We start from the raw sequence: 12,735 nt of genomic DNA, 5'->3' as shown, positions 1-12,735 counted from the left end.
CTGTAACCTGTGCTGGGATGATCCATTTTATGAAGGGAGGGAGGGACAGAAGAGAAATAAATGGGGCCCAATCTCCAGTCTGGTTTATTGTGAGCCAATCCCACTAAAATGAATAGAAGATATGCAATATCTTATTAGCATATCTCCAGTTAATTTCAGTGGGGCTGGCTCACAAAAACTTACCCTTGGCACCAAATGAGTCTGTGTTCTCAAAGCCACTAGGTGACCCTCAAAGTAGAGCTTTCTGGATTTGGCCAGAAGATCCTCAACCCAACCAACATGACTTGTGAATGGGCTAATGAGGCCTTGTTTATTCCAATTTAATCTCATTCCTCACAGTCTGGCTTGCTTTGCTCAGGTTTATTCTGTGTTCAAATTTATGTAAGTGTTATGAAATGTCCACTTCCTGTTTTGTGACTACAGCTGCCTGCCAGGCATTATGCCAGTTTATGGTTCCACACCCTTTCACCCAGTTGCTTTGATGAAAAGCCTCCCACTTCTCTTCCCAACCCCCTCCCAAGACTATAATCAGGATGGGTTTAATGGACAACCCAACAGCAGGTGATACTTGGTGTAAGTGTAATAAGCCAAACAGTCCCTTATTGTCACCTGGCATGCCTAGAGTGCTTGAGACAGATCACAGGTGAAGTGGAATTGGCCCTCTGCAGCAGCACTGTGTTGTAAATTCAGTGGTGGAAATAACCAGAGGAGGGGGCTGAAAGCCTAACAGGAACAGAACAATAAACTCTGTGGGTGGCAGCATTTTGAATACATTGCATGGAGCTTTTCTCTGCCTTCTCAAAAAGGTTTGGGTAGGTCAGGGGTCTGCAACCTTTAAGACAAAAAGAGCCACTTGGACCCGTTTCCGAAGGAAAAAAAACCTGGGAGCCGCAAAACTCATCATTATAAAAATAACTTTTTTGTCACTTTTTTATTATTTCTTTCTTTGACCCCTCAGAATTACTCCTCCTCATAGAAATAAACGTTAAATTAACAAGTTACCTTTTGTGTGTGTGTGTTCTTCACTCCCCTTCAAAACAGTGACCAGCGTACATGCCCCCTTTCAATGCAGTGACCAGCGTACATGCCCCTTACAATGTAGCGGGCAGGTGGGCAGGAAGGTGACGTCGGGACGGTGCGTGACTAACGCACACACCGCCCCATGCGACGTCACAGCCAGTACAGCGCCCGCCACAGTGGGGAATGTTGGGGCGCACAATGCGCCTCTTCCCCTCGCTAGTATCCGCCCCGGAGCCGCGGCAAGGTGTAAAAGAGCCACATGTGGCTCCAGAGCCGCGGGTTGCTGACCCCTGGGGTAGGTGATGCTGAAAAGGGCAGCTCAAATGTTGGAGATTTTCCTACTAGGGAAAACTAATGGATTTATGGGGGGGGGCGACAAGATGGGGGTGGTGGTAGTAACAACAACAACAACATGCCGCCCATCTGAGAGGTTTGCCTCAGCCACTCTGGGTGGCTTCCAACAATTAAAACACAGAGAAAGGGGGTGTGGATTAACACCCCCCACACACACACTTCTCTGGTTCACTTAAAATTGATGAGCAGGATGTTAAGACAGTTACTACATTCTTTCCACAAGGCGTAAGTTAATTACTACAAACGTGTCTTTATGCCCAGCTTAGGGGCTTCCCCAAAACATCTGGGCATAAGTGGAAAAGAATGCTGGATGACAGGGACCTTTTGGTTGCGTTGCATGAGACTCTTCTTTCTGTTAGTCTCTTTAAATCAGTACAGTACAGAATGTATTTTTGAATTGGATTGGCACAAAACCCCTGTGCCTATAAGTATGAAACTATTCCCACACAGTTGAACCAACCTACAACAAAAGAAATGCACATAATTTTATAGAAAATGTTTTTATTATATAAAGGAAAATAGTTTACGAAGGCATAGAAAAATATATAAAAACAAATACATAAAGTGGAATGATGAAAACCAGTAGTACCTGCGGAATAATAGCAGCTAACGGATGCAGATAGCCCTGGATGTGAAGCAGTTCTTGTATTTTCAGATAGGTAATCAAGCATTGTTCGTTATTGTCTGATACCTGCCTGATCACTCAAACTGCCTCACTGGAACGTGTTACCTTTCCCTGCTTTTCAGGCTTCACAGCCTCACCATTGGCCAACAAAGTTTTCTCTCTTCACCCTCTCGGGACTCTCCCCTCCACCACTCCCATCTGGCCTGATGAAGAGTTTGTGTGGAACCTTCTGGGTTTTCAGGATTTAGTGACCTTTTGGTTGGCCTAATGTATTGTCTCAAGGACAGAGTTCGATGACAAAACTAATAGTTTAAAAAGATGGCACCTAGGCTTGTCACTGAACCTAAGGCTTAAAACAACAAGAAACAAAAGGTGGCGAGGTGACTTTGTTCTATACCTGTCTATAAAAGTAGTAAAGGTAAAGGGACCCCTGACTATTAGGTCCAGTCGTGACTGACTCTGGGGTTGCGGCGCTCATCTCGCTTTATTGGCCGAGGGAGCCGGCGTACAACTTCCGGGTCATGTGGCCAGCAAGACTAAGCCGCTTCTGGAGAACCAGAGCAACGCACAGAAACGCTGTTTACCTTCCCGCTAGAGCGGTACCTATTTATCTACTTGCACTTTGACATGCTTTCAAACTGCTAGGTTGGCAGGAGCTGGGACAGAGCAACAGGAGCTCATCCCACCGTGGGTATTCAAACCGCCGACCTGATCGGCAAGCCCTAGGCTCTGTGGTTTAGACCACAGCGCCACCTGTGTCCCTGTCTATAAAAGTAGGCTGACAGAAATTTAGCAAATGACGTTTGGCCCATCATTTCTTTTATCAAATAAGAAAAAACTTAACCTGCTGGTTTTCTGCATTTCAAACTTGTTAAAGGCACAAGAGCAGGGCCAGAAAAAACCTGGAAACCTGTAGCCACAGTCATTATCCATGTGGTTCTCTCATCCCTGCTCCCACCCCCTTTCCTCTGGTCTCTCCTGGGGCAAAATGGGTAGACTGATCTCAAATGAATAAAGCACAACAGAATCGCCCCTGTGTTTCCTACTTGAATGATGAAGTCTTGGGCCTCTTCCTGGAAAGGGAATTTCCCATTCCACGAAACAGCAGGAAAGACAGCAGGCATCTCATGCCTCCTGGGGAATTCAGGGCTTCCTGTTCCTCTGCTGATATAGTGGATTCTGTAAGGCTTCTCCAACCTGGTGCCCTCCAGACAACTCTACAGCCTCACCAGCCCCAGCCACCCCTTGCCTTGATGGGCATTGAACTACAAAACATCTGGAGGGCAGAAGGCTGCTTTATGCTCCTCCTGCTGCCCATGGGACCCTGCCCCTTTTGGAATCTCCTAACCAGCTTCCCAACACTTTTGACTCCTATCATTTGTTCAGTTCATGATAGAGTTGTGTTTCTCCTGCTCCTTGAAGACTCCATCCATTTTGTCCGGTTTGGAGAGTTATCTCTCTCAATGGACATCAACTTTGCACCTGCCTTGGTTTACCTGCCATCTGCTTGTTCCTATCTAACAGCCTAAAAGACAAACACTTTTTGCATGGCTGTGAGATAAGATTAAGGTGTACATGAAAAGCAGTTTACAATGGCTTTGGTTAAACTGTAACACTGAGACTGCCTGGGAGAGAAAATTACTGCTGAAATGGGTGGTTAATAAAGGGTATTCTTCACTCTGCTCCCAGCGCAGTCTCCACTCCCCCCTTGGATATTTTCAACATCTGCTTGATCCCTCACTTTCTCCTTAACATGTTTCAGTCCTCCTGTTGAATTTAGATGTCACTGTTCTGAATCTAGCACCTTGGTTCTCTGCTTTTTAAAGGCAAAAGTGTCTTATTATGGAGAGTCCTTTTTATACACCTCCCTCTCAGGCCATGGAGAGAGTGAGAAAGATCTCAGCAGCCCATCTTCTCTGCCAGTGATCTCTTCATTGTGCATCTCTCTTTTAAAGTCAGCCTTTGTCTTCTCCACCTCGGCGGGTTCCCATCAAGATTTGAAATATTTCAGGAGCTTTGCTAGTACATACTTTTGTCACCACAGGAGCTCCCTATTCTTTGCTTATTCCGGCCAGACTTCTGGGCTCTCTCCTTCTGCCAAAACAGAGATGCGAATAATTTTCTTCACTTCCTGTCGGCACAATGGGCAGCGACTGGTGGTATGGAAAATTTTCAGGGAGCAGTGGGAGCAGAAGTTGGCATGAGAGCAAGGAAGCATCATCGTGTTGGCTTTTTGCCCGAAGCATACAGCACATTCCTCAGGAAAGGCATGGAAATCCCCACAGGTGGACTCTGTATTTCATACAAAAGACATGGAATAAGAAACATAGAAATACTTCTTCAGCACACTCTTCTTCCTACTTATGCTATTTAACCACAAGGGGGGGGGGGATGATGAACAAGTCTGTCAATTTTGGTTTCGCAAGCTTAGCTTCAGTTTGTCATGTTTCCACATCAGTTTGCATTTTTTTTAAAATAATAATGAGTCCTGAGAACTCACAAACTTTTCTCTCTGTGCTAGATGAGCACCAGTAGGGGGTGATCACAATGACAGCAGCCAGAAATGAGCAGAACAAGCAGCTCTGCCTGAGCCTCTGCTCTGCCTGCCTGGCTCTCCCTCTCTCACTGACTACCCTTTACCCAATGGGGGAGGGAATGGCACTCTGCACATGTCCATGGGAGCCTCTTTTTGTGCACAAGGAGCCTAGCCTAGCCAAGTGGGGAAGCAGCAGTAGCCTTTGGACTTATCACATGCTATTTGTGTTCTCTGAGGATGACGGGAATGCTGCTAGAGAGACAAAGCTTTGACAGTACTTTGCCTCGCTTGCACTCACTGTCCACACTGCTATCTTGTTTTCAGCTGCATTTATTAATTAGGATTAATCTGTTCCTGATTCAGCTACTGGACTAGAGTGAGTGAGTCCAGGGGGAGCTGGTGGGGTTTGGTGAGTGGCTTGTGCATTTAAAGCACTTTTTTGGAGGTTGGAGAACTGCACAAATTTTGAAGGGTAGCTGTGCACTGACTCCCCTGTTGTTTCAGGAAGTGTGAATGAGTAGATTTACAATAAAATGTGAACTGAACAGAATTTATCCTCCACCCGTAGTTGGTGCATCTTTATATGATTGAGCACTGGTTTTTAACCCGTGTGCTGTGGCACCCGTGGGTGACTTGAGGAATGTTGAGGGGAGCCCTGGGGGAGCACCCCGTCATTAGCCTGCAGTCCATATCTCTCTGCCTTTCTCTGAGGAACATTCAGAGGAGCAGACACCTTTGACTTGCAGCCCATTTTCTTCCCAAAATAAAACAGCAGTAAGAAAGTGGGGAAACACTTTTTCATGACTGTATATCTTTTTAATATCTCTCTCCCCCCCACAAACAAAAACCCTTGCAAGCTTAATAACTAACAGTTCCTTAGTTTTACACAGAGGGCTTGAGAAATACAAGAAAATAGCAAAGTAGCTTGATGGTTTGTGTTCCTGGACACATGTGTGCTCTGTAAGGAGGGATTCAAAAATAACCCTGAAAGTGAGGAGTGCCTTCTGTGCTTCCCTGTCCTGCTACCCCCAACATCCCACCTCCCTCTTCTTCTCCACCTCCCCCCCCAGCCAACCCCCCCACTCTTTAACAGTCACCCAGCTTTATGGGGACAGGGAGAATGTGTGAGGGAAGGACCATGTCTGCATGTGTGCTATTCCTTCCCTGCAATAACATAGTATTTCTACTTTGGATTTTAATCTCATTTTCCCTCTCCACTCCCCCCCACACCATGTGCACACTGATTTGGGGGAAGGTAGGCTGTGGCTGCCACATGGAGTGCGTCAGCTCGGCCCTACAGAGCAGTGCGCTCCCACTTGCAAGGCGACAAAGAGGGTGCTGACAAGGGGCAGGGCCAAATGGGCACATTCCCACTTATGCACTTATGCACACCCTGTAACGGAAGCCCAGTCTAAGTGGCTTCCACAGTGGAGCCGCAGAAAGAATGTGGTTGGTTAAGGGAGCCGGGGACTCAAAAAGGTTGAAAACCACTGTGACAGGGAGTTCCAAAGGTGGCCTCAGCAGGGTCTGTGTTCTTGTGAGAGAAAAACAAAAATGTATGGTGTGTTTTTGTAGTATCTGTTTGGTCAGTTAGATGTTTATTATGGTCAATGGACCAATAAGACAAAATACAAAGTATAAAATACAAAATTACAGCTCCATGGAAGCCAAAACAATAAAAGTGAAATTTGCACTGGGCAGTGAAGTGCCCTGGGGAGAGCTTGTTTCTGGGATGGTTTCCTGGGCTAAAAGAAAATAATGAGAGGAAATTGAGGGCAACTCACAGCTTTTCCAGATACTCACCACTCTGTTGAAGAAGGCCGAGCCCATCAGCATTTGTTGGTAGGCTGGAGGGACCTGAAAGGGAACGAGAGAGACTTTAGGCTGCTGCATCTCAAGTGCAGCCTTTACCCATCAACAGCCCATGCCTTCTTGCCAGGCCACACCACACACCATGCTCAAGGGCTTTCCCCAGCTGGAAAGCATATTTGAACAGCGATAATGGGAGGAGAGAAGGGTGGGTAGAGAAATCTTGATCCTTTGTATGGCTGAGATGTAGCAGTCACAACTATTACCCCACCCACTCTTTGCTTCTGGTCCAACTCATTACCAGCCTGTGGTCCCCAGAAGGCTGCCTATGAGGGAATGTGGCCCTCATGCTGAACAAGATCCCCCCACTCCTGAGTTTAGATGCTTCAGCTGCTTACCCAAAAGCTGGACTGCCTTGGTCCTTCCATAGATGTCCACAACAGCCCAGAGAGGCCTTGTGACCAAGACGCCATCTACCACCAGGAAACCTTCTGACTTCTCATTGGTGCTGCAGAAAACAGAACCTTGGTTGTCCACCCAGAAGCTGACAATGGTGCCTTCTGCTTCATATTCTTCTGGTAAGACAGCAGCACGACACTTCCCTTGCTTTACCAGGTCTGGGCAAGTATACGGAGGCAGCACACTGGGCTCAATGAGGGACGGATCCTCCCAAGTGAAGCCCACCCTTAGGCCTCCACACCACCTGCTCTCTTCCTTTAAGATTTTCAAAGTCACCTTCTCATAAAGTTCAATAGGCCGGCTGGAGAAGACAATGCCGTTGCAGAACGTGGCTGCTCTGCTCGCTATGCAGTGGGACTCGTCCATGATGACCTGGGAGCCTTTGAGGTAAGGGTGGAAAAAGAGGGGATCACTGGGAGGCTGGCTTGCGGCATCTGGACCTGTGGGAGACATAAGTGTTATGTACTGAAGTTCTCACCCTGGGCCAGCAGGGGGATATTGTTCAGGTCCACATATGCAAATAAGGGATCGAAAGTGACATTCAGTGATTGGATAGTTACAGAAAATGGTTACTGTTGCGTTCTAATGGAGCTCTATATAAGCAGGTTGGCTGAACCCTTCAGTTCAGTTCTGTTCTGGCCTGTGAATAAACAAGAACTGTTTGAAGAATCGCTTGTGCCGTCTGATATGTTCACCCACAACTTAACAATAAGAGACACCATGATTAATAAAATTATAAGGGTGCATGCTACAATTCAGCATGCACTTTCCTTGCAAAAGGTCTCATGGCGTCATTAACAGGAATTCTGAGAAGGTCCGCTCATCTCCACAGACATCATGGCAGGATTCTCAGGAAGTGGAATTCGGTGCCCAATGCTACGTAGACACTGTGCTTTTAATGATGACATCCATGTTCTGCTCTGACTTTCTCTACCGCAAAGAAGCAGGCTCAGCATGTGGCTCAAGATCCCGCAAAATATGAGACCACCACTAGGTGTCACTACCGGCAGCACAAGATGTGCAGAGGCCACAAACAGATCCTGGTTGGGTTTGCTTTCCATTTATCATACTGTAGTAACATCTCCTGCGTAGGAAACTGAAACCCCTCAGGCTACAAGAGGCAACAGTTCTTCTAATGACTGAACCATATGCAGGTTTGTGGGTTTTTGTTTAAGCAACTAGAAATATCATTTGCAAAAATAACTTCCCTATAGATGCTGACGTTTTACATCAGGTATATATAGAACATAAATACTCCAGTTTATTAAACTGGATTCAGCTATGCCAAAACATATCAAGTACAAAAAGTTGATCAATTATATGCTACTATAGGACAACTGGACTCCAAATGTCTCAGGTTAATGTTAATGCATTTAATTCACAGGCATTGTTAAACTGTGTGCAGTGGCGTAGCTGGGGGGCGGTGGCCCTGGGTGCAAATCCTGAGAGGGGCACAACCAGGCACCCCCACAACTGGCTCCCAGCTGAACTCCTGCCGCCTATCGTGGTACAGAAATATTTTGTATAGATAAATAAGCTCCAGGCTTAGATATCAACTTTGTCAGTGCTATTTTTTTTTTAAGAAAAAGAGGTGCTGGAACTCACTATGAACGCCTTCCTTGTTCCGTTATAATGGCAATGGCGCCCACCTGAGAGGTGCTGAAACTGAGTTCTGGCACGTTCCGGCTGAAAAAAGGCCCTGAACTTTGTATACCCCTAAAATCATGTGGGCATAAAGTCCATTTCATGATCACCTGGCCTCATCTGATGAGCCTGCGCTTGCCTCCTCACACATAAAATCCATTCAACCAGTTTAGAGTGAAGTCTCATTGGTCCTGCCCCCATTGCTCTGCCTAACCACCTTCATGAGGGGGGGCTTGCTTTTGTGTGTCTGTGTGTGAGAGCTACACTGCATGTGAAAATGGGCTATAGTTTATGAAGAAAGCAGCTTCTCTTTCATTCCCTGATCCCGGATGTCATTTGAGCAGTTGGCGGTTACTGTTATCAGAACATCATGGCCACAATCCTTTATTGTTCTGATAGGGGAAGGGTCACTGGGGGCACAGAGGGACAGAAGGAGAAATCCTGAACCTTGAAGAAAAATATTTCTGCATATTGCCTTTTCCTTAGACAATCTATAATCGTTTTCTGACTCTTTCTCTTCAAATGAAGAGAAAGGTGTTTGACATTCAGTAGATTGTTATATGTGGCCAGTGGTCTGTGAATAAATTAACACAGTTATGTTTTATTGACATGTGCGGTAAATTCACTTGTTATCATCCTGGAGAGCCAGAGTGGATCTGGTGAAAATATTTCTTTAAAAGAAAACTAAAAGTTGAGCAGGGTTCAAATTCCCGCTTAATCATGAAGCAAACTGGATGAATTTGGCTCAGGCACTATCTCTCGGGCCAACCCACCTCATAGGAGCGTTTGGAGGGGAAAATGGAGAGGGCGAGGGCGAGCCACCTTGTGCTCTCTGAGGAAATGCTGTCTGTATGTCTATGCTTTGTGATTTGGAAAAGATTTCTGAGGCGCTACTTTGTGTGGGTGAAACTGTAAAAGTTTGAGACCTTGTGCTATTGCTGGGTTGAGGCCTCTTTCACAGGTGGGGAGAGGAGACTCTTGCTTTTTTAATATCTATAGGAGACTGTGTTAAGAAAATTCATCTTTATAGGTCTGTGAAACAATGGACTCTGTTTGGCTGCCAGTTGGAAATGTCAGTTGGGAGTCAACTGTTGGGAGACCACAGAAAACTGGGGTGAAAATGGATAGATGAGACCTGAGTATTAAGCAAATTCATCCTTAGTGGGTTAACGTTTTGCTGGTGAAGATCAGAAGGGATCCAGTGGCTCCCTATCTAAGGAGGGCTTATCAGAGCAGCCTATGCAAGCAGGTTTCTAAAATCAACTAAACTGTCCAAGCAGCCAGAAGTATAACCGAGGAGCTTTGGGAGTCAGAGGCAGACTACACCCGGTAGTTGGGCTGGGTTGTGAGTGAATTTGGCTGAGGTGGACGCTTAGCGACTTTGGCCAGAGGTTAAAGCTTCTTAGAGGCTGGTGTCAGCTGTGGTGTCTCTTGCAACCTCAGAAATTGACAGCAAGCACATATAAAAGGCCAAAGTAGATGTACAAAATATCCCTTTACCAACAATCTTAAACAACAGCTCATTCTGTATCCAACTCATGCATAAAATCTCCTATATAGCACGCTACCAGGAGGTTTTTAAAGCCCCACAGCACCAATTTACTCATCTTTTCCTTAAATCACTGTGCCCCGTAAAAATTAGCAAAGTCAACACTATAATTAGTTAACCAAAACGAACCATAAATTGGTGGTGAATAAGAAACAGCCAATCACGTGCCATAAAATGCCTGGGAAAAGGCTGTAGTGCTGGTGCCCAGTGGGGGGTCCTGCTGGAGCCACCAAGAACCCACTTGAGCCTAAAGTAAGGTCCAAACAAGAGGATTGTCTGCTCAAAGCCCCTGCTCTCCATTAGAAGAACACTCTGCTACACTAGACTCAAAGAACATTCATGCTTAAGTTCTTATCGCAAGTTTCAGTGAAAAAATAAATGTGGTCTTGGAGACCATTCAAAGCAGAAATTTTGGCAGAGGAGCAATGAACGGCATGCTTTGTTCACTGATGACTTTTGGAGAATTTTTATCACACAACAACCTCCAAAACCACCCACACACCATCCCCATAAACATTTAATATATGTTGATTGAGAGAGGAAAAATGATGTATAAAAGATTTCACTGGATGCCAAGATTCAGGTTTCAGGGTGAGAGAACCCCAGTAGACACAAAACCTGCAGCAAAGTAAAGCGTGGAAATATAAGCTGTTAGACCTTTAAAATATTCCTTCCCAAGTTCCCTCTTCGACTTAACATAGAAAAAGACCAGACATTTAGTAAGTTTAAAATGGCTTATTTACAAACTCTTCAAAGGTCAGTTTCATGTGCTTTTCCATACAGCATCCAGAAATCACAGGCAGCAAAACTTAGGTTAGTTTCAAAGTGGTGAAAATTTGCGAAAAGGGCATGCAGTCTGAGCTTGGAGCAGCCAGCTCAGATGTCTTTATATAATGGAGTACACATGATTGATTGATTATTTAATTCCTTTACCACTTAGTATATTTAAATGATCTCTAAGCAGTATACAGAAAACTGAAACAACAACAGACAATTTAAACAAAATATTACAAAAACCCAGTTATATATTAAAATGTTACATTAAGGCATAGTTGCTAATATATATAAACCAATATCATTTTTTAAAAAAGCACTGTAGTTCAGTGGCTGCCACCACATCTTGTGGCAGCGAATTCCATGCATTAATTCCTTGTGCCGAGGCTGACAGTTGTTTCTCAGTGCTGAGGGAGATGCACACAGAGGCACACTTGTTCTTTTGAACATTTTCCTTCGGAACTGCACCCTAGAAAGGAGAACATTTTCCAGAGCTCTTCCCTGACACAGATCCTGACCTCAGCCATAGCCTGTGAGCATAACGAGCAGCAAGGGCTGTGGGAGAGTTCCTCAGTTATGCTCCCTGTGAAACCAGTCCCAGACCTGATGGGTCCTCCATCACCTGACTCTGCAGCGCAGGGGACCTTGACCCACCAGAAGCACCTTTGCATTTTCACCCAGGGCCCATCCTCAAAACCCCAGCCAGTTCTTACCCTCCAAGGGGCGAAGGCAGGCACCCATCACTGCCAGGAGGCCGCTGTTCCTCAGGCTGAAGACTTTGGTGCTGCTGGCTGGGGGATAGGCTGGAGTTTATGTTGCCATGCCAGGGACGCAAGCTGTTCTTACTGAGTTGCCTGGGGCACTCCCGGGAGTTAAACATTAATCATGGAAGTGTGGGGCTTGTGTGCAGTTTCCCTTCACATTATCACAAGATCCTAGGGGGATTTCCAGTTTATTGTGTGTGCGGAGGTAACTTGAGCCAGGGCCACACCCCCAGGGCCACATCCCTGACTTCAGAGTCCTGGCTTCCAGCCCAAGCTAGCAAGACTCCACCCTTTCCTCTTTCCTGTTGACCCAATCCATTTACTTTGCACTGTTTCAGTGTACTTGCTAGCTTTCATTGTCATATCTTAATATTACTTCGCATTCGTATAAAGCTGTGGGCAAATATGACAATTTAGGTTTCTCTTAGTTTCTCATTTTTCCAGTATTAAATTCAGTTCTCCACATTTCTACAAAAGATATTTTTTAAAAAGTCTTTATGACAATTCATCAGCATTTTAGTGCAAATTTCTCTAAATATGCTTCTGCGCAGAACACGTTTCTATGCAATTTTCACAAATACACACATTTTTGAAAGCAATTTCCCCATATAAAATGCACTTATGCATGTTATCTCTTCTTAATACAGGTGTTTTTATGTTCTCTTTACCATTGTATTTGCATTTGTGTACACATTACTTGGTTGCAGAACTGCATTGAAAAAATTGAAGATATGTGATTTTGAAAAGATAGCTTTGTTTTGATAGATGTTGGCCCACGCAGAGCTTGCCTGGTCAGGAGTCCCTGGTCAGCTGGGAGGCCTGGGGCAGGACAGCCAATTCTGGCCAGTCCCTGGGGCCTCCTGGCCAGCTTAGCACTCTGAGGTCTGGGGCAAGTGTATCCGGCTGCTCTCTCTGCACAGGTCTGGCTGGGCTCATGTACTAAAGGCATAAGAACATTAGAAGAACCCTCTGGATCAGGACAGTCACCCCTCTAGGGATATACAAAATAAATAATTTTATAATTTGCGTGTCCTAGTTTCTCAATTTCATCCTTTTATATGGTTTTGCAGATTTTTTGGTATTTTATGCATTGTGATTTGCTTTTATTTTTATTGTTTATAGATTAGTAATTCGTTATTGTAATTGATAAGTGTAAACTGTTTCATTATTATGATGTTTCATTTTACTCTTTACTATTAGA

The 12,735-nt window shown here is 45.2% G+C and overlaps 1 protein-coding gene across 1 annotated transcript; it reads right to left on the bottom strand.

The window, feature by feature from the left end:
• Positions 1 to 2,974: 2,974 nt before the first annotated feature.
• On the bottom strand, positions 2,975 to 11,694 carry NEURL3 (neuralized E3 ubiquitin protein ligase 3). The gene is made up of 4 exons (XM_081923083.1): positions 11,484 to 11,694; positions 6,743 to 7,243; positions 6,339 to 6,392; positions 2,975 to 4,291 (listed from the first exon to the last, which is right to left on the bottom strand). The coding sequence occupies exons 1-4, from the start codon at positions 11,509 to 11,511 to the stop codon at positions 4,062 to 4,064; spliced, it is 813 nt and encodes a 270-aa protein (XP_081779209.1). The 5' UTR covers positions 11,512 to 11,694; the 3' UTR covers positions 2,975 to 4,061.
• Between the last annotated feature and the right edge of the window lie 1,041 nt (positions 11,695 to 12,735).

This window comes from Podarcis melisellensis, assembly GCF_964234715.1.
Source record: "Podarcis melisellensis genome assembly, chromosome: 8".
NCBI lineage: Eukaryota > Metazoa > Chordata > Lepidosauria > Squamata > Lacertidae > Podarcis > Podarcis melisellensis.
The sequence above is the reverse complement of the archived record's forward strand: the minus strand, read 5'-3'. Positions and strand labels throughout refer to the sequence as shown.

What these genes read in the sequence shown, in the direction of transcription:
- NEURL3 (XM_081923083.1), bottom strand. Translation starts at nt 11,511, where the DNA reads ATGGGTGCCTGCCTTCGCCCCTTGGAGG. An exon ending in CAAGGCAGTCCAGCTTTTGG is followed by an intron (nt 6,393 to 6,742) that starts GTAAGCAGCTGA and finishes GTTCCCTTTCAG; the next exon opens with GTCCCTCCAGCCTACCAACA. An exon ending in CGGCCTTCTTCAACAGAGTG is followed by an intron (nt 4,292 to 6,338) that starts GTGAGTATCTGG and finishes TATGAAATACAG; the next exon opens with AGTCCACCTGTGGGGATTTC.